Source organism: Patiria miniata, unplaced genomic scaffold, assembly GCF_015706575.1.
Source record: "Patiria miniata isolate m_02_andy unplaced genomic scaffold, ASM1570657v1 HiC_scaffold_19, whole genome shotgun sequence".
Taxonomy (NCBI): domain Eukaryota; kingdom Metazoa; phylum Echinodermata; class Asteroidea; order Valvatida; family Asterinidae; genus Patiria; species Patiria miniata.
In genome coordinates, this window is record NW_024037057.1 from 15,707,910 (window position 1) to 15,727,998 (window position 20,089).

A 20,089-nucleotide genomic window follows, 5' to 3' on the forward strand; every position below is an offset into this window, starting at 1 on the left:
TCGGGCTTATGATACGGCCCCCCGCAAAATGCATTTCTGCCGCAAGGGATGAACTACTTTTTAGGCTGCAGGCTAGGGGTCTGCAAATGCTCACAATGGATTGTTGTAAAACTATTACATGCGTGATTCAAACAGACGAAGGTACTACATGTATATCCATTAGCAAGAAGTCCACGACTTGGAACACAAGAGCGAGTGAGTTATAATTCAAAGAGGTGTTCCACATATTAAACAGAGCCTAAACACATTCACTGTGTGGACTTCCGAACAAAATATGTCCACATAAACAGGTAGCAGTGACGTTGTGTGGACTTGCCCACGACCACACAATGTTTCCCCCTCTCTGGAAAACAGGTTTAGAGGTATTTTTGAGTGAGCTTTATCCGTGGCAAAATGAAGAGAAACACAAAAGGGAATCATAGAAAAAAAATTTGGTTGAAAGAGTTTTCACAGCGTGAGTAAAATGAGTTTTTTTCACAGGTTTTTATTAACTACACGAAAACAAAAGAATGTCCACACTAGGTATGATAAACGTAAACATGTGTGGGGCCAGGGGCGATTCCATTGCAAGGATAAAAACTCAAAATTACAAGACCAGCCATGGGTGAATACAGCCTTTTTTATTTTCGTTATCATGTACATAAATATTAAAACAGAAGGTTGCCAATAAAGAACCCCCTGATATGCTACACTTCCCTAGTTGCTCCCCTCGTGATTCTTTACCTTTCTCGGAATTTAACTCTGATCCTCCTAAATCCTCAAAAACCCAGGTGATTTGGAAGGATTTGCAGAATTGAGGAAGATACAGCCCAGAGCTTGATGAAAACCCTTGAGTGGATGTGCCACTGGTTTTCCTCACAGTGGTTGAGTTTGGGGATTCAAGAACATTCCTGGCGAAGATGCGTGGAGTTAAGGTTGAAGCACTCTACAATGTCCACTTTATAGTGCTTTCAGGGATACAATACTTTAATATATTGTTCCTCTTAATTATGCTTTTAGATTACTAAAGAGAACTTAATTTTTTTTCAAAAGTGGTACGAAAGTGCCCGGTCAGTTAATTCACAGTGCAGTTATTTTGCTTAATAACGTTCAGTCTATAAAGTGCATCTGAACCGGTACCCGACCACTGATGTCGGGAACCGGTTCCAGATTATGGGATCAGGTACCCACAACCAACCGTACAAATTACTTGGTATATTCTAAGGCAATGAAAAAGAAAAGTTTTGAATGTTATTTGTTGGGAATTTTAAAAAAAATTAAAACCAGGCTACATGTAAAACCAAACAGATTCACATTTATGTGCATTTTAATGCGCGACAGGTGACGCGCCCAAAAGTTGCAGTTTACACCACAAAGCTGTCAAGCCCTTCAGACAACGTCCGTGATTTGCATTCTGGGACCGAGTTTTATTTCAAGGGACCCAGTTCCTATAGTACCTGCAAATGCACACCATTGCTCTCCAGGAGTCCTAATGAGCGTTTCTGTGTTACTTTTAACACACCGGTTCAAATGAATCTTGACAGTGTAGTTTTTGCGACTGATCTGTAAACGGGGATGGGATGCTTACATCTTGCAGTGAACAATGACACTGAAATATTCATGGACATTTTCTCTCCACACAGCTTTTGCCTGCTTCTTCATATTCCTGTCTGGATATCCACATCTGTTGGAAAGTTCCCTGTTGGCAAAATAAATGGAGGATAATGCATAAACATGTATGGGTTTTGTGCACAAATACCCCCTCTATGGTGAGAAAGAGAAGGCGATTAACCCTAACCTTCCCAACTCCATCAAAATCCATCCCCCATTTTGGTGGATTTTGGGGAACTTGGTACTGCAGGCCTGGTTTGACTAAATATTGATGGAATATAATGGACTTGGGCCTGGAGGCCAAAAGCAAAGCATGCATTGGAAGCAGTGTGACTGATGGATATTGGCAGACTTGGTCCAGTGCTTAGTAAAAGACAGTAGGGAGTTAGAGTAAAAGGACTCCTAGCATCATTGATTCTCTGCGCGCATACTTTGGCTTCTCCTCGAAATGAGGGTACAGGCTTGTTTTACCCAAAGACGAGAGTAAGAAAAGTATGCTACATGTATTTGAACTATCAAATTTATTTAAAACAACAGTGGACAACTTACATGCAGCCATACTAAGCACCAGGATATATGAACCTTGAAGCTAGTCTGACAGGAAAGGTAATGGACTACAACGCTTGTGGGAGGCACTTGTTTAGGATTGAAAGTGGGCATTAATGTCGTGCAAATCCAACCCAAAACAAACCCGACTTGTCCCGAAACCGACTTTGGGTTGGATCGAGTCGGTTTGTCCGTCATTTCAGTTGGGTCGGATCAGTTTCAGTTTTCCGTTTGCGATTTTTGGGTCGGGTCGGTTAAGCCACCTTGAAAAAACCCAAAATAAACCGAATTAAAAAAAGGGGGGGAAAGAAATAGTTCAGAAATTCACACAGTGCAATATTTATTGCAGAGTCACAGTGCCCAGTATGACCAAATGTGGTTGGCGGTCTATCATGCACGGTCTATAACATGTAGGCCCACCAGTAGGTCACGTTGTGAGAACGGTACGATGCAGTTCCTGAGAGATGATGATTCTCATGTGACGCGGGTAAGTTCAGACACAAAGAGAGAACACAGTTGCCCAAGCCAGAAATTCAGGTTTTTCGGCTCAGTTCGGGTCAATTTTCCTTGAATATTTGTCAGATCGGGTCAGGTTGGTTTTAGGGAGTTCAGATCGGTTTCGGTTCAGATTCGGTTTAAATCTATAATGTTTTGGGTCGGTTCTGCCTGGTCAACCCAACCTGATGCACAACATTAGCGTGCATATGATACCTACCAGTGAAGCAAGGATAGAGCCACCAATCCAGGCACTGAATCGTCTCTCTGTGGTGCCAGACGGAGCGATGATCTTCAGTCTCATATTCTATTCAAAATGACCAAAACAAATCTTTAATACATTTAATGTCTGTCTAGAAAACCTTAACCCATTAGTTCCTGTAAGCACAAAAAAAGCCAAAAGCACACTGCGTGTTAATTATAACATACAAAACCGCCCCAACACTTCATAATTTTACATATATGTACATGTTTTACTGATAGTGATGGTCAGTTTGGTGATGGTTAGGATAACAGGTAGGGGTGGTGAAGGTCAGGTTGGTGATGATGAGGTTGGTGATAGTCAAGTTAGTGAAAGTCGAGTTGGTGATGGTCAGTTGATTTTGGTCAGGTTGGTGGTAGTCGGGTTGACGGGGTTGGGGTTGATAATGGTTGGGTTGGTGATGGTTGGGTTGGTGATGGTTGGGTGATGGTTGGGTGATGGTCAGGTTGGTGATGGTCAGGTTGGTGATGGTCAGGTTGGTGATGGTCAGGTTGGGGATGGTCAGGTTGGGGATGGTCAGGTTGATGATGGTGAGGTTGGTGATGGTGAGGTTGGTGATGGTCAGGTTGGGGATGGTCAGGTTGGTGATGGTCAGGTTGGTGATGGTCAGGTTGAGGATGGTCAGGTTGGTGATGGTCAGGTTGGGGATGAACAGGATGGTGATGGTCAGGTTGGTGATGGTCAGGTTGGGGATGGTCAGGTTGTTGATGGTCAGGTTGGGGATGGTCAGGTTGAGGATGGTCAGGTTGGTGATGGTCAGGTTGGTGATGGTCAGGTTGGTAATGGTAAGGTTGGGGATGGTCAGGTTGAGGATGGTGAGGTTGGTGATGGTCAGGTTGGTGATGGTCAGGTTGGGGATGGTCCGGTTGGTGATGGTCAGGTAGGGGGATGGTCAGGTTGGTGATGGTCAGGTTGGTGATGGTCAAGTTGGTAATGGTCAGGTTGGTGATGATCAGGTTGGTGATGATCAGGTTGTTGATGGTCAGGTTGAGGATGGTCAGGTTGAGGATGGTCAGGTTGGTGATGGTCAGGTTGGTAATGGTAAGGTTGGGGATGGTCAGGTTGTTGATGGTCAGGTTGAGGATGGTCAGGTTGGGGATGGTCAGGATGGTGATGGTCAGGTTGGGGATGAACAGGATGGTGATGGTCAGGTTGGTGATGGTCAGGTTGGGGATGGTCAGGTTGTTGATGGTCAGGTTGAGGATGGTCAGGTTGGGGATGGTCAGGTTGAGGATGGTCAGGTTGGTGATGGTCAGGTTGGTAATGGTAAGGTTGGGGATGGTCAGGTTGAGGATGGTTAGGTTGGTGATGGTCAGGTTGGTGATGGTCAGGTTGGTGATGGTCAGGTTGGTGATGGTCAGGTTGGGGATGGTCAGGTTGGGGATGGCCAGGTTGGTGATGGTCAGGTAGGGGGATGGTCAGGTTGGTGATGGTCAGGTTGGTGATGGTCAAGTTGGTGATGGTCAGGTTGGTGATGGTCAGGTTGGTGATGGTCAGGTTGGTGATGGTCAGGTTGGGGATGGTCAGGTTGGTGATGGTCAGGTAGGGGGATGGTCAGGTTGGTGATGGTCAAGTTGGTGATGGTCAGGTTGGTGATGGTCAGGTTGGTGATGATCAGGTTGTTGATGGTCAGGTTGAGGATGGTCAGGTTGAGGATGGTCAGGTTGGGGATGGTCAGGTTGGTGATGGTCAGGTTGGAGATGGTCAGGTTGAGGATGGTCAGGTTGGGGATGGTCAGGATGGTGATGGTCAGGATGGTGATGGTCAGGTTGGTGATGGTCAGGTTGGTGATGGTCAGGTTGGTGATGGTCAGGTTGGGGATGGTCAGGTTGGTGATGGTCAGGTTGGTGATGGTCAGGTTGGGGATGGTCAGGTTGGTGATGGTCAGGTAGGGGGATGGTCAGGTTGGGGATGGTCAGGTTGGGGATGGTCAGGTTGGTGATGGTCAGGTTGGTGATGGTCAGGTTGGTGATGGTCAGTTTGGTGATGGTCAGGTTGGGGATGGTCAGGTTGGGGATGGTCAGGTTGGGGATGGTCAGGTTGGGGATGGTCAGGTTGGGGATGGTCAGGTTGGGGATGGTCAGGTTGGGGATGGTCAGGTTGGGGATGGTCAGGTTGGTGATGGTCAGGTTGGTGATGGTCAGGTTGGTGATGGTCAGTTTGGTGATGGTCAGGTTGGGGATGGTCAGGTTGGGGATGGTCAGGTTGGGGATGGTCAGGTTGGGGATGGTCAGGTTGGGGATGGTCAGGTTGGTGATGGTCAGAAGCTAGATTTCACCTGTGGGGCCTTGTTCTGTAGTTCTCTCTGTAGGCGGTCTATGAATCCAGACAGCAGCGTGTTGCCTCCTGTGACAATAACATTGCTGTACATAGCCTACAAAAGAAGAAATGCAACTAAAATAAGAATACATCCACGTCAATAACAAACACATTTACTATCCTGCTCAAACAATAAACTGAAATCATATTATTAATAAAAATATGCATATGTGGTCCATTGTTCCTTATGTAAACAAAGAACAGATGACTTTGATTATAGACAAAGTGTCGACCTTGAAGTTTTAAAGTTGCCTTTTTCGAGGAAGTCCTACTTACCGCTCTGATATCAGCATCCAACAGCCCAATACTTGTGCTGGCCACATGACCAACACCCAACATAGTATTACCTTCAAAGCCCTGATGGAAAGAAAGAAAACATCCATGAGAAAGATAGTGAAGCATGCACAACTATTTGACTGCTATACAACATCTGAATAAATCCCAGTCATCTGATTGGTGGATCGTTTGATCACATGTCACTGAATTATTCGTACAAACGCACGGCGCGCACGTGGCGCGCAGCGCCCAGTGCAATGGAAGTTCTATTGCACTGTGATTAGAACTTCCATTGCACGGTGTCACTGCTGCTGGTGGTGGCGCTGTTTTAAATCAAGATAAATTGAATATGATTGTTCTTAACCTTTCGAACAGTTTGCATTAATATAAATATGATGAACTTGTCGAACTTTTAAACAGTTATTAACCTGAATAAATTGGCTATTAAAAGTCAACCAATCAGATGACAAGGATTTATTCAGGTGTTATATAATACAAATAATGAATGTTTCACGTTCGTGCAATGGAAAGAATAATTTCATTCGGTGACAGATGAAATGTTCCATACCACTCGGCTTCGCCTCGTGGAATGGAACATTTCATCTGTCACCTCATGAAATTATTCTTACCATTGCACTCACAAACATTCATTATTTGTATACTATGACATGGAACATCCAGAGGCCTTGAGTGTACAAAAACACAAAAAGAGTACAAAAAGAGTCACCAAGTGTTCTAATAAATCATGCAAGTCATTCAAAAACATGAAGGTTGCGACTTAATTTAACAGAAATAAATTATATCATTGCAGTGTAACCTGCAAGACGTCTACATGTAGTTCTCAAGTTTCTGAGGTGCCTGTGCCAGGGGATATTCCATAGACTACCTTTTGACAAGGCGAGCCCAGCAGTCAAAATAAATCAAGTTTCCGTTTCTAACAGTTAAGTGCTCCCTGACTTCATAAAGCAGGATTGACTGGCTGTGATTGTTATGAAACCTGATACATGTAGCTAGGCTTAGACTGTCAGAGATTGATATTAAAGCCAGCTGTGCCTACCAGTCACCTGCTTTTGTCTGTTGATGGAATTTGACTGTCACAGTGCCAACAAGTAATGTGATCTGACTGTTGTTGACTAGCCTGTGTAAAAGGCATGGCAGGGGAACAGGATTGAAATTCTAACTGTCTGTGACTGACCAAACAAAATGAGGGTCATTGATCACTATGAATTGAATTGAAGTTACAATTAACAAGAATTTTTAAATCAATATAATTTAAACAAAAAAACCTTGAGAGGAGGGAACTTGAACATGCGACTCCCGGATATCGTGCTTGCATGCTGGCAACAAGCTCTACTCAATGAATGCATTTCATATCCAAATATCCAAATAAAAACTTTGGACTATTTATCACAGTCTTAGTACCTTGACATGTGAGATATCAAATAGGCCTTCTGGGATACGAACTCGCTCCTCGGCAAACTCTTGATGGTAGCCATTAGGGAAATCATACAGGACTGTGGGCAACTGATCAGCGGCACTACACAAACAAACATACAATAACAATATTATTCAACATTCATAAATACCTAGGACAGCTTACCCATTCCTTTTGGTCGAGAGCCCATCACGTGGCCGGTCTAATCACATGGCCGGTCTTAAATGGATGATAAAGACATGGCTGGCTTGTCTTAAACACTTTCCTAGTTTCACATGAAATTTGGACTCCAATGAAATCTGGTGCCTTTTAACGTTTCATTGGTTGAATGTTCACATTCCTTGCGTAGGCATGCGCAATACTACCAGAGAATCAGTATTTTGTAGTCTGAAATTCACACTACACCAACCCAGCTGCGTTTTGCGCAACATCGTGCAGTATGTCAACTGGCACCCCAATCTCCTTATAAGGTAGGGTGTAGAGGGATATTCCATATAATAGTCAGAGGGGTGTTTCATAAAACATGAAGTGAAATTGTTGAATCAAATAGTGGGCAACATCTAGCTTTTGACTTGTTTTGATTTTTTGACTGAAAAGAATTTTTTTTTTTACCGAAAAGGCATTTATCTGTGGTAATCAACACCCATCCGCACTCCAACCGGTCTTAAACGGAGTGTTTAATACCTCCCAAGCACACATTTATTCCCTTCATTAAAGTTGCATTCCCCGTGCCCTTCAACAAAAAAGTCAATTTGTTTTTTCATTTAAACATTCTAAACATATATATTTTATTCAACCCCCCCCAAAAAAAATACTTTCTTTTCCCTAGTTTTGGAGGTCTGCAACCCTCTGAAGAAGTTTTTGTTTTGGATTAATTTTTTTTTTACAGGGGGGGAGGGGGCACATACATCCACTGTGGGGGTGGGGGGGGGCATGTTTTCCCCACAGTAATCCTCCAAAATTAAAATCTTTTGTTTTAGGAACATACATATTCGCTCTGCAAACAGACTGCCTCCCGGTCCGTATCTTATTGATACTGATCATGATGATTGTGGGCCGGGAACTAGCCTACCCCAAGAAATAATTCAAACACATGGGCCAAATTTTTCTGTTGATGTTTCATTCAAAACTGAATTCCTGGAAAAAAATAGCAATGTAGAAAAGACAATTTCAATTTTCAGAATAAAAGTTGGACTTTAAACAAAATGTGTTATCCTTACTTTTTCTTTATTCTTTTTTTTTGGGGGGGGGGGGGAACTTGACATTTCCCGAGCTGAAATTCTTTAGCAGGTACTTACATCAGGGAACTATCCATGAATTGTAATTTGCACAGGATCAGTCATTAAGAGGAAAATTGGAGCCAAATGCAGAACCGTGATAATTTTCTCTTTTATTTCCCAAAAGTAGTGCCTTGTAGCACGACTTGTTTACATGCAAAATGGCACAAGCCCTTCAAGATACCCGTCGTGTAGGCATGTATGTCTCATTGGGCTTGTACCATTTGCACTGACACAAGTCAGGCTTCAGTGAACAAAATTGTTCAGTCGTTCTCTACGGGGCTCCAGTTCCTCTTTTTCTTGGAAATGACAGATCCTTGCGAATGATCAAAACTGGATAGTCATACATGTAATGGAATAACTTCACTAAACAGTTGCAATTTCAGCTCAGAAAACGCTGTGGATGGAAAAGTGAAAATGGAAAGTCTGGAAAGTCACGGAAAATTCAGTTCGGTCTCAGGTTTTGGGCTTTATATTTAGAAGATCCTTCTTCAAAATGCAATGAGATGTGACCTACCTAGAATATTGAATGATGTTTCAGCGAATTTGAGCAACTATCCATTTATAAGAGTGTAAAACTGCTGTAACTCTGCGAGAGTCACTCGATCACTGCACACACTATTTACGCCGCCATGTTTGTTTGCGTTATTGTGCTTCGTTTTGATTTTCAAGATGGCGTACCCTGATGAAGGTCTATCCATTAATCTGACTATTTAAACATAGCATTGTTTAGTTCAACTTTAAGGTCAGAATCTGGTGACTTACTCTGGTTCATAGGGTGTATCTGCTACCTGCAGTGCTGTAATCTGGAAGTCTTGAAGCACCTGTTTGACACGGTAGCTGTGCCAGGATTTAGTCACCTGTGGAACCTCCTTCCTCTTGAAGTTGGCTGGGGCGCCCTCTTTCACCACCTCCTGATGGACGGTTCATCAAATAATATACAAATACAATGCTGAGGAGTGTGGCCTAGTGGTTAGGGTTCATGACTCATGATCAGTGGGTCAGGGGTTCGGATACAGCTACATATGTTGTGTCCTTGGGCTAGCCACTTCACCCCCACTTGCCTCTCTCTACCCAGGAGAATAAATGGGTACCGGCATTAGCTGGGGAGTAACCTGCGATTGACTAGCATCCCATTCAGGGGGAATAGAGATATTCCCAGTTTTCCTTAACATGGAAACAGAAGATAAATGCCAGTCTGATGCGCCATATTGGCTCTACATAGTTCTACATGTACTACTGCAATGCTGTTTGAGGGGAAGTAGTGCGATTTCACTGTGAGTCTTCCTTAGTTATGTTTCTATCCAAAAATGTGAGACACACTGCGCGCAGGTTTAGGTTCAAGCATTAAATTTTATTCTGAATGTGCACAAACTTCTGTCTTCTTCACATGAGTGCAAGGTGTACAGTGGCAACGTGTCAGTGTTGTAGGATTCAAGTCCAGGACTCGGACTCGAGTCCAACTCAAGTTGTAATTTCTGTGACTTGGACTCGACTCTACTCACATCGGCACAATTCAATCAAAGGGAAGTCAAGACTTGAACTTGGACTTGACCCAAATGACTGGAGACGCGGAGTCGACCCAAGTGACTTGAGATTCTCACTCGAATTCGACCTAAATGACTCAAGACTTGAACTTAGACTTGACCCAAACGACTCAAGACTCAGACTCAACTAGAGTGACTCGACTACAACACTGTAAGGCATACAGTGGCAGCGTGTGCAATTGTACTGCCTAACTACATGTAGCTAGCTCTCTGCAACTGTTAAGTGGTTACTGTGCATGGCGCCCATATTGTGGCACTGTGTGTAATGTGTATCTTTGCACTGTGGGTGTGACAGACAAGAAACACTGTGGTGTTTTGGGATATCAAACAGCGTCGGCTTAACATGCATTTACAATGTACGTACCTTGGAGGCTATAAGATATGGGGGAACCACTTCTATTTTCATTTCATCAAAAAGTTCCTTGCACTGCATGGTGACAAAATCCCCCGCTAGGGGACTCTTGACGATGCCTGAAAAAAACAGATACACATGTACGTGGGGCACTGCACAATGGAACACTTTACAACTGGAAACTTATATGTGAGAACAAGTATCCAACTCCACTATTTTAGCGGATGGTGGCACTGAATTGGGAATTGCCCGTATTCAGAAACTATTAAAAACTATTATATCCTAGGAATGATGGAATCTTTGGGTACAATTTTTTGATCCGAGGCTTTTGATCTTCGATTGGTTTTGAATTCACATTCATTAACTTCTCTGCAACTTCCAACTTTGAAGTGCATACATGTAGATCCCCATATCTACTTTTACTCACATTAGTGGTTGGGCTTAAGAACGATGTTTGAGGGTACTATCTAAGGCAACTGAACACGCAGTATAGCAATGGGAAGATGCCCACGTTTCCAACATGCCAAGTTGGTACTGCTTACGGGTAAATCCAGAACCATCCATTAATTATGCAGGTATTACAGACTCTCAACTCACCCTGTTGTAAAACATAGCCTTCATGGACCGGCGTAGCTGTTGTATGCGTTGCACCACTGTCTATAACAAGCCCAGTGGATCGGATATTAGCAAAACTGGGGGCCGACAATTAAGGAACTCTATTGTATCCACTGCATTGCACATAGACAACTTGTACAACATGTACCTGATTGACTTGTATAGATGCACTCAATGTAACCTTATTACTGAATGATGATGTACATGTACATATAACTTAAATGTTCAGGGATATGACAAAGTGCACAGGTGTTTCTTATGCTTTGTAAATTAATGAGTTTACAATGTACATGTACATGCATCCTTGATTCTTAATGAAAGCAAAGCTATGTTGGGTGGTATTTACTTTACATTGTATGCCTGCAATCGAGTGGGCACAAGCACTGAAAACAGTACACAATGATGCTTATTGCGGTAACTTTTGTGAATTGATCGGCTTGCGTAACCCCAGTAGGTTTCATTCACGTGTCCACCAAATTAAATTCAAAGCGAAGTAAAGCTCTTCATTTTTGGAAGTTGTGAATAGAAATGCAAGCAATGAAATAAAGTCAATTACAAAATGATACCAGTCTGATCTGATGAATCATTTTAAATCTGTGCTTTAACATACATGTACATGTACCCTCATGTTTCAAGCCATATTTTAAAAAAAATAGAACGTATACAAATTCAGTCTCTATCCCATTCAACAGTTTACAATTTATAAAATACTAAAAGATCAGAAAAGGCTTCTTTGTGAATAAGGTCTTCAATTGTTGTAATAGATTCTTTTGTCCAGGAGTCACAATTACATCAAGGGGAACTCTTCATTTTCCCCGCACACAAGTTGGCTAAACCTCCTGAATATAACTCACACTAATAAGGTACATGTACACTAATGAATCACATAATGCAAGCTCATTAATTCATCTTTCTAACATGATCATTCATCATACGATGTTTGCTACCAAGACTCTGTCATTTCTTCCTATTCCCTTTGGACTGGAGGCCTCACAAGTCTTCCACTGAGTTGGGTTTGATATGAAAGGATACGCTGTTTGCACTGCATTCTTGCACAGGAAGAAGGCTGGAATGCTGTACTTCTCAAACATCACTTCCGTCAGCTTCTCTCTCTTGTGCCTTGTGTTCCACTGGGGGGATATTGGAAAGAAAATCTCAGACTGTTTGCTATGGTGATAGGCATCAATTTTTTGTATCAATTCAAATCAGTCAAGTCTATTACATCAGGGAAGCATCAACAAATTTCCTGGGGAAAAAGGATAAACGGAAAAACCTCAATGGCATTCACTATTATTAGAACTAAATGCGTAAATCACAAACAACAGGGTCGTAAAGAGGGGTCATTATCTCTTAACCCTAACCCCCAACAGGTTTTCTTTAGGCACCCTGCCAAATGCAACAAAATGCAACTTGGCTGAAATACAAACCCTGCTAAATGCAACAAACTGCAACAGTGATTTATGTTGCATTGTGCAGTGAACCTAGTGCATACCAGCCTTGGCACTAAGCAGTTTCCCTGCTAAATGTAACCGAATGCAACAGTGGATTCTGTTGTATCGCCTTGGCAGTAAGAGTATTTACCCTGCTAAATGCAACAAGATGCAACAAGCACAGAGACTTGAGTTGCCTGTTAAATGCAGCATACTGTTGCAACAACTTTTTACCTTTGTTGCCTTCTGTTGCGCTTAACAGGATAAGGGTTTAACCATGATTTTTCCTCACCTAATATTTGGTCGAAATGTTCTTTTTTTACAGATGAAGTAGGGAAGCTTTGCGCTGCGGTATGCAATGGATGTAGTCTAGTCCACTACAAAACCGTCACAAGTCCAGTCACAAGTAGAATCACAAGTCCAGTCACAAGGAACAGTGGACCAACAGTAACAAAGGAAATCCTTTTGTCAAAGCTCATTTGAATAGCTTGTGATTTAAATTGGGACGTGCAGGAACATTGTGATGACTGAGCCAAAACAAGTCCATTCACCATCACGTTCATGTACATAAGTCAGCCCCTTGTTTTACTTTCATCAGCCCACATGCAACAATTCATGCACGGAGTAAATACTTGTGCATAGTCAAGTATCGCATGGGTTACCCATGCAATAGTCTGCTACGCATGCACTTTACTAAAGCAATTGTGAAACTATCACATGGGGGTAGCATGCATACACAAACATCTCTATAGACCTTTTGTTATGGTGTAAATCAAGGATTTTCTTCTGTTCCTCTTCCCTTTGCAAACTTTTTCACAACAGCTCTCATTGGTTTTGTACACGTTTTCCAACCGAGTAGTCCTCGATTTGGTTCCTGTCCTCGATTCATCGATGATGTTGCTCGTGTGTGTCCTCGATTTACACCATAAACAAATGCCTAGCTACATGCACAGACGGCAGAACACACACAGACAACATTTTGCTGAAATAACTGATGCATAACTCAAAATTTTCGTGAATGTGTGTGAGGTATAGAGTTTACATCACAGTTTATTTCGAGAGGTAGTCGATACTAAACGTGGCTCTTCCTGGTATTGAAACTAGTTTTTAAATTTCCAATACCTCAGGAGCTAATATTGACTATCCACCATCAATATTACAGGCCACTCCTCAACAAATGGAGTCTGCATTTTGACTCCAGTGGCATTCTGATTTTATTGTGAATTTTGTGTAATTCTGCCACTGGGTAGAAAACCGTTTTGTTTGAATAAACCAACATACAATGCTTGACTTACTGGGGGTTCTGACATAAGTACTGGATGTTCAGCTGAGTCGGACTGGATGTAACGTTTATAGATGTGGTCTAGCAAAGCCCCAAACATATCCCAATCATCAACTGCAAAAAAAAAAGAGATAAAAGTCACAACAGATGAACAAAATGCAAGGGAGTGCACACTGTGCTTTGCACACGGTTTGTAAATTAGTTTCAAGTGCACGTACTTGGGTCATAACATAGGACTACTGAATGGACCATTTCGGTTTCAGCCATCAGCCCAACCTGTTTCAAACATGTGCAACAACCCCAGCATCTCTCCCCAGTGCCGTACTGCTGTACGTGTTATGCATACAATTAACTGCAAGCATGTCAAGCTTATATAGTTGGAGAGCCTCCCGATTACATGTAGCTTCTTTTTAAGCTTTTTAGGCAATTCTGATTCCATGCAGGAGTCACAATTCCATTTGAATCCATTTCTATTCATAAAAACAAAAACAATTATGGATTTTATGGAATTGTCCCAAAACATTGGCTTTTGAAAGGTCGGGGTATACTACATGTAGCTTGTAATATGATAATTCATTTATGGACAAAATGGGCATTCTGAATGAAATAAACTTGCTCTGAAGTGTCCGGTCTATTGTTAGGAGAATTGAATTGTTACTGGGAACTGTGAATGGGATAAATTCATCATAAACGATTCCTATTCCAACTGTAGAATTGATTGTGATTGGCCGGCCCTTGTGTGCCAGGTCTTACCCATGCCATCCTTGAGTGGGTTGCCCATCTCCATCCCAGCTCTGGGCACACCCAGTGAGTTGACATCAATGATGTATTTTTTCTTGGCTCCATCGCGGATTGAGGGTGGGGCACCGAGACCGTCAATGTCTAATGATTCCAGCTCTTTGTTTTCAAGGGCACCCACAGCTGTCGGGATCTCAGCCTGAAAACAAAAATGGTACTTGTGTTTTTATGATCAACTTACATGTCCACAGCTGGAAATTTAGTTTGGATTCCTACTACATCAGTACATGTACAACAATGTCAAATGCTCCATTTTTGAGTCCAGGTTGACACGTACATGTAGATGTATGTACATGTTGAATCACGTACATGATGTACATGGAAAGCTCTGCAACACCTTTAGTAAATCGCGGTAGAATCGCGGTAGAATCATGTCAACGCAGCTTGTGAAATATTGTCCAATTACAGGATATACAAATGGACACGGAACGCACAACATCTGAGACAAACAAACTTGGCTTACAAACATTCCGTAGGGTTGTCTAAGGGGCGTGGCAAACTCGCAAATGGTGATGGGTCAATTGTATGATACAACACTGCTGTATCAATCATTTGGCTTTCACAAATAACCCCTATGACTCCTGAATTATGTACAATAACATACATAAATAAATGTGGTGCATATGGTCTCAAAGTGCTTCACAATTATTCCCCCTGTTCATCAGGCCATGAGACCAGTTTTTAGCAGCAGCTCGAGATCAGCGCATTCTGGTCTCTACCTTTACAGGTAACTATTTATACTCCTGGGTGGAGAGAGGTAATTGTAGTAAAGTGCCTTGTGCCTTGAACCCATGTACCACAGTACATGGGCAAATAATGTAACCACTGGACCACAGCACTTCACATACATGTACATGTATATACCGAGTACCAGCAGCCAGAAATCAGATCAATGAATGACTGCCATACCACACAATCTTTTGTGAACACCAATGTCTTTGTGATATAGCGATGTTTGATAGGAAGTTTGCTGGTTCATGCATGTAGCATGTATACATGTATGAACATAGTTGTAGAAATTCTGTGTCGATATTAGACATGGAGCTCAATGTTAAGGAAATATTTTAGTTGTGTCTAGTATGGAGCAATGTAGAAACAGTTAACCCTAACCCTGCCAGACTCAACACAGTGCACCAGGTGGAAAAGTCTGGTGCACTTTGATGCATTCAGCTACCAACACCAGTGCACAAACTGCCACTTCTGAGACAATGAGAGCTAGTCCCATAGAACAATGCCTTACTTGTATCCTGCTGCGTTCGGGGACCACAGACTCTGAGGCAGTTTGGCCTTGAGACTTTTTGCCTGATGGATCTTGCTGCACTGGGCAGGCTTGTCACTTAGACAAGTGTTGCATGTTGCTGCGTTTGGCAGGGTATCTAGCCAAAATACCCTGGAGGGTTAGGGTTAATGAAGCTGCACATGCAAATGCACATATATGTACATGTACATGGTCTACAAAACATGTACGCACATTCATATAGATGGAATTTGCGTCGGGGTGATGTTAAGTTTTTGCCCTTCACTGACAAGTAAACACTGTATACTCAGTTTGAAACACACAAATGTACACAGCCTAGAGCCAATGTGAGGGTCTCATCCGCATACTGATCCATACTTACATGTATGACAAGGGGTACAAATGTACACACTATTCATTTTCATAATGTGGACAAACCAAGATTGCTTAGCACAGCAACACATGTGAGGAAAGACACATAGAGACAAATAACACTGAAGTGGCCATCATTTTTCTCTTGTTCTCAGCTGAGGCGGAATTGTGCCCACACCTTCTACCGTTTGTTTCAGGATGCAGTTTTTACCTTGGGTGAGTCTTCCCCTGCATAACCAGCTCTGGTTGAGTAAGATCCAGCATCAAAGACCAGGGCACCAACTTCATCTAAGAGAAAGAAATGATACCACCATGAATAACAAACCGTCCTATCAAGGTACAGTATTCATGTCATTTCCAGGGAATAATGTGAGACTTTTTGGCTCCAACAATTTTCCCTAGAGAAATGAAATGTACATTATATGTAAACAGGGCCTTTGGGAAGGCCCTATTTTCTCAGGATAGGCTAAGTAAAAAAAAAAAATACAAGTTTTTATGAGGTTTACCACTCGCATCACAGCTGCGGTACTGGAACGGCAACCGATAGTGTATGAAACAGTCATCGGGTGTTACGCTTCCGCGTGACGTCATGTGCCAACATCCAGCGCAGCCGGCAAAAACGACTAGTACCAGCGCGCTGTGCATGGTAATCGACCGCCATTCATTGTACACAATTTTTTTTTGTGCACAAACCAATTGCAGTCCTCGCCATGCCTGCAAGGTTGTCAGGTTAGCAGTTATTCCTCCTTTTTTCACTGCAATTGAAGGCTGAATCTTCATCGTGGATCGTTTTTTACTTCAAGGACCTGTGTAATGGTTATTCCAGGCAAGTTTGGGGTGAGTTACAGTTGCAATTAGTGTGTAACAGGGACAAAATTGAACTTTTTTGCAATTTTTTTGCAATTTTTTTTGGGACCTGCCAACTCTGCTGGTTTACGTGAAAAGTGTCCTCCAGCCCTAAATGACAACCCAATGATAAAATTTAGGGCTGGGTAACTCCAGCTATGTGAAAATCAAACTTTGAGTTTGACGAACACAAAGTTCTACACTTTCGGGTGCATGTTCCAAGCGTGGCCTTTATTTACGGAGGTGGTCCAGTAAATTGGCCACATTTATGGGGCTATCCAGAACTAGGAAAACGACTGTACCGTCTTTTAATTATTTTCACGAAATTGATGCAAATATGCAATACGAAATACTGTCGTGAATGTTTTGTGTAACGCCTAACTCTCAACTTAACTTATTGCTTTGGTTGTGATAACAATTAACTCAATAAATCAATAAATATCAGAAACATACCTCCTCCGTAGACTCCTCCACTCATTGTGAATACCAATAATCACACAAATATCTCTCAATCAGCAAGATTTATGTCTTATTGATGAGCACGACTCCACGACAAAATATGAGCGCTCACAGTACACAGTACACATGCACAGACTGCTGTCACGTCGACAGGGGGCGCACTATCCTTTGTTCTGCATGATACGGGCATGAATTCAAAGATCTCTCAGTAATAATTACGCGCCCTTTCCAAAATTATGACACAAATTCACAACTCTCCAAGGTGTTTCAGACATATTACCATGCTTTTCCTTTCTTATTCGTTTATGGACAATCACTTTCATCGTTTGGTCATTCAAATTGTCTGATAAGATTTTTTTTAATGGATATATTTTCCTTTTTTTTTCTCCGACTATTTTCCCCCAAAAAATCTGGGTGACTGTAATATTGACAATATAACAAATTAACTGAAATGAGGGATACAAGATGTACCAAAAATTTGAAAGAAAACCCCTCGAATTAACACTGTCTACCGGAACTCACATCACAGCAACAGCGCGCTCATTAGTTCGGAAAAGCAGTGGAAACTTGTATATGTCAAAGACGTGTACTTTGCACTAAAACTCAGTACAGGATGTCAGAAATAGTTTTCATACATTTTCGAGTAGCAGTAAGTTGCGCGAAATGTATTCCTGAGAAAAAAAATCATTGCACGGCCCCTTTAATTAAGAAAGAGAGGCGTGCATTAACGGATTGAAGACATCGGATATGATTTACGACGAGCCTAATTCAGAATTGTACATGTAGGAAGTATTAAACATGCTTGACAAAATGTGAGATATGTTTGCCCATTAATGAAAATGAATGCCCAATCAACTCCTTTCTCTACTGATTCAGACAAAATTGAATGAACATCTTTTAGATGCATTTTTTACAGGGACGAGTGAAGCTAAATGCGATAGATTGCTCGGATAGTAAAGTTGAATGATTCTTTTGGATTGTCAATATTATGATCTTTCAATTTCAATCTAAATGGAATGAGCCAGGTGCTAAATTGAATGAAAACTTGTTGGCCGGGAAAACCTATATTATTATTGTAAAAATGAACTGGTTGGTGAAATTGAAGTTTATTGAATGGATTAAACAAGGCACAAATAATTCAATTGTTGGATTTCGTTTTGCAGAGGCTTGACTGGTTGTTAATGACCGAATAGTTGCGAATAAATATCTGAAATATTCTCCAACCTGCAAGTTTCAACCAATTTATAATGAACTCCCCTCTCCCCCCCCCCCCCCAAGTAAATCTAGAGAACAATAATAATAAAGTGTCTGTTTAGTTGGCTTTTCCGACTCAGTTTCTCTTCAGTGTGCCCTTTATGGGTTTTTTTGGAGGCGGAAGGGATTTGGACTTGAGTTTGCATTGACAATGCATGTGCACCTTTGGATAACACTGCAGCAATCAGTAGCAACAGACCAAATTATGCCCCATTTCAGAAAAGCAAGCAACCGCATTTAATTTGTTGTTGTGGTTACTGTATTTCAGGTAAATTTTCTCTGTTATAAGTCATATTTTTTTCACAAAAGGCTCCAAAACGTTTCTTAAAGTGTGCACACTACCAAAACCTGAAAATTAGTGTGCGCTAGCTAATTACTATTTTGTGATCCCACGGGTAATTTTGAATAAGAGGTCATTGCGGCCTGTACTTGGGGCATTTTGTAGAACATTTTCTGGAGATCAAGCATTTGTGACTTTTGGCTGCCAACTTAGGGAATTTCGTTCACAAAAAACCTGAACTTGTGGGCCTATTTTGCATAGAGGCGGGGGTTCTACATTTAGATGGCAACCATTTTAGGGGCAGTTCGGGGGAGGGGAATATTTAAAAAAAAAAAAAAAAAAAAAAAAAAAAAAAAATTAAAAACTACCTCTACTGCTATTAAAATTGAAAAGAAAAATGTCCTGGCGCCACATTCTATAATTTCCAGCGAAAAAAACCTCGCCGCCATGCTCTTGAGCGTCAGCAGGTGGCGTTGTTTGTCCGATATTGTGTTGTTTTATTTCAGCACGTATTTGGCGCATCACTAATCGTTTTCCACAAAATATCTAGGTTTTCGTTCACGCAAGATCATGGGCGTCGCGAGAGGGGGGCAAGGGGGCGCTTGCCTGCCCCCCCCCCCCCGAAAAAAAGAGGCGCGAAATCATATAGTTATTAATTTAATGGGTTGGGGGCAAATGTCCCTGCCCACCCTAGAAAAAATTATCAATCTGGAAAATGCTGGAAAATATAGGGATTTGTGGGGGGGGGGAATTGCTTTGCCCCCTCTAAAAAAATTTTGCAAGATGTTTTCAAATCTCAACTTTGAACATCTTTTCCACTTGCAACTTTTTAAACCTTCAAACAATACAAACTTTACGACTCCACCCTGCAATATGTCCAATTGAACTTGAACATTGTAAATTGGAAATATATGTGTCGTAAATCTCTCCACTGTAAAGTCACTTCGTATTCAAGTTCCCACCACCTTCAATATAGCCACGAAATCGTCCAGTTACAGCATTACACCCGGCAGCCACCAGAGACCCGCTCGAGAGTTGGGCAGTGAATGGTGTGACACCGGGGCACACAGACTTAAAGACTGCCATTCTCTTTGAAAGTGAGGTACGTGGGGTCGTGGCGTATAGTGGGGAGGGGGGGGCGCCCCCTCCCCCCCCCCCCCCCCCGGAAATTTGGCATCCGGAGAAAAGCACAGCCGTATGAGTTACCACGATAAGCTGGAAGAACATAAAGTCCCTTTTCCGCGATTGTGTGCGTATTTTCCACCAAAAATCTGTCTTTTCGCGAGTGGCTGTTTATTTTAACGTCCGTGGAAAGCGAATAGCGGTAGTTATTGTCTAACATTAACCATGATATAGGTTTTGGGAAGATGGTGTCCCAACGCCACTGGTATGGAGACACATGAATCACTCAATGATA

General features: G+C 42.1%; 1 protein-coding gene across 1 annotated transcript; it reads right to left on the reverse strand.

The window, feature by feature from the left end:
* Window positions 1-598: 598 nt before the first annotated feature.
* On the reverse strand, window positions 599-17,288 carry LOC119725899 (actin-like protein 6B). The gene is made up of 13 exons (XM_038197493.1): window positions 17,133-17,288; window positions 16,045-16,121; window positions 14,180-14,363; window positions 13,440-13,540; window positions 11,747-11,844; window positions 10,697-10,791; window positions 10,112-10,218; window positions 8,966-9,114; window positions 6,911-7,025; window positions 5,489-5,569; window positions 5,172-5,267; window positions 2,852-2,938; window positions 599-1,678 (listed from the first exon to the last, which is right to left on the reverse strand). Exons 1-13 carry the CDS (start codon window positions 17,155-17,157, stop codon window positions 1,598-1,600), a joined length of 1,296 nt encoding a protein of 431 aa, XP_038053421.1. The 5' UTR covers window positions 17,158-17,288; the 3' UTR covers window positions 599-1,597.
* Between the last annotated feature and the right edge of the window lie 2,801 nt (window positions 17,289-20,089).

What these genes read in the sequence shown, in the direction of transcription:
- LOC119725899 (XM_038197493.1), bottom strand. Translation starts at nt 17,157, where the DNA reads ATGAGTGGAGGAGTCTACGGAGGAG. An exon ending in TACTTATGTCAGAACCCCCA is followed by an intron (nt 11,845 to 13,439) that starts GTAAGTCAAGCA and finishes ATATCCCCCCAG; the next exon opens with TGGAACACAAGGCACAAGAG. An exon ending in GATACACCCTATGAACCAGA is followed by an intron (nt 7,026 to 8,965) that starts GTAAGTCACCAG and finishes TTGTTTGTGTAG; the next exon opens with TGCCGCTGATCAGTTGCCCA.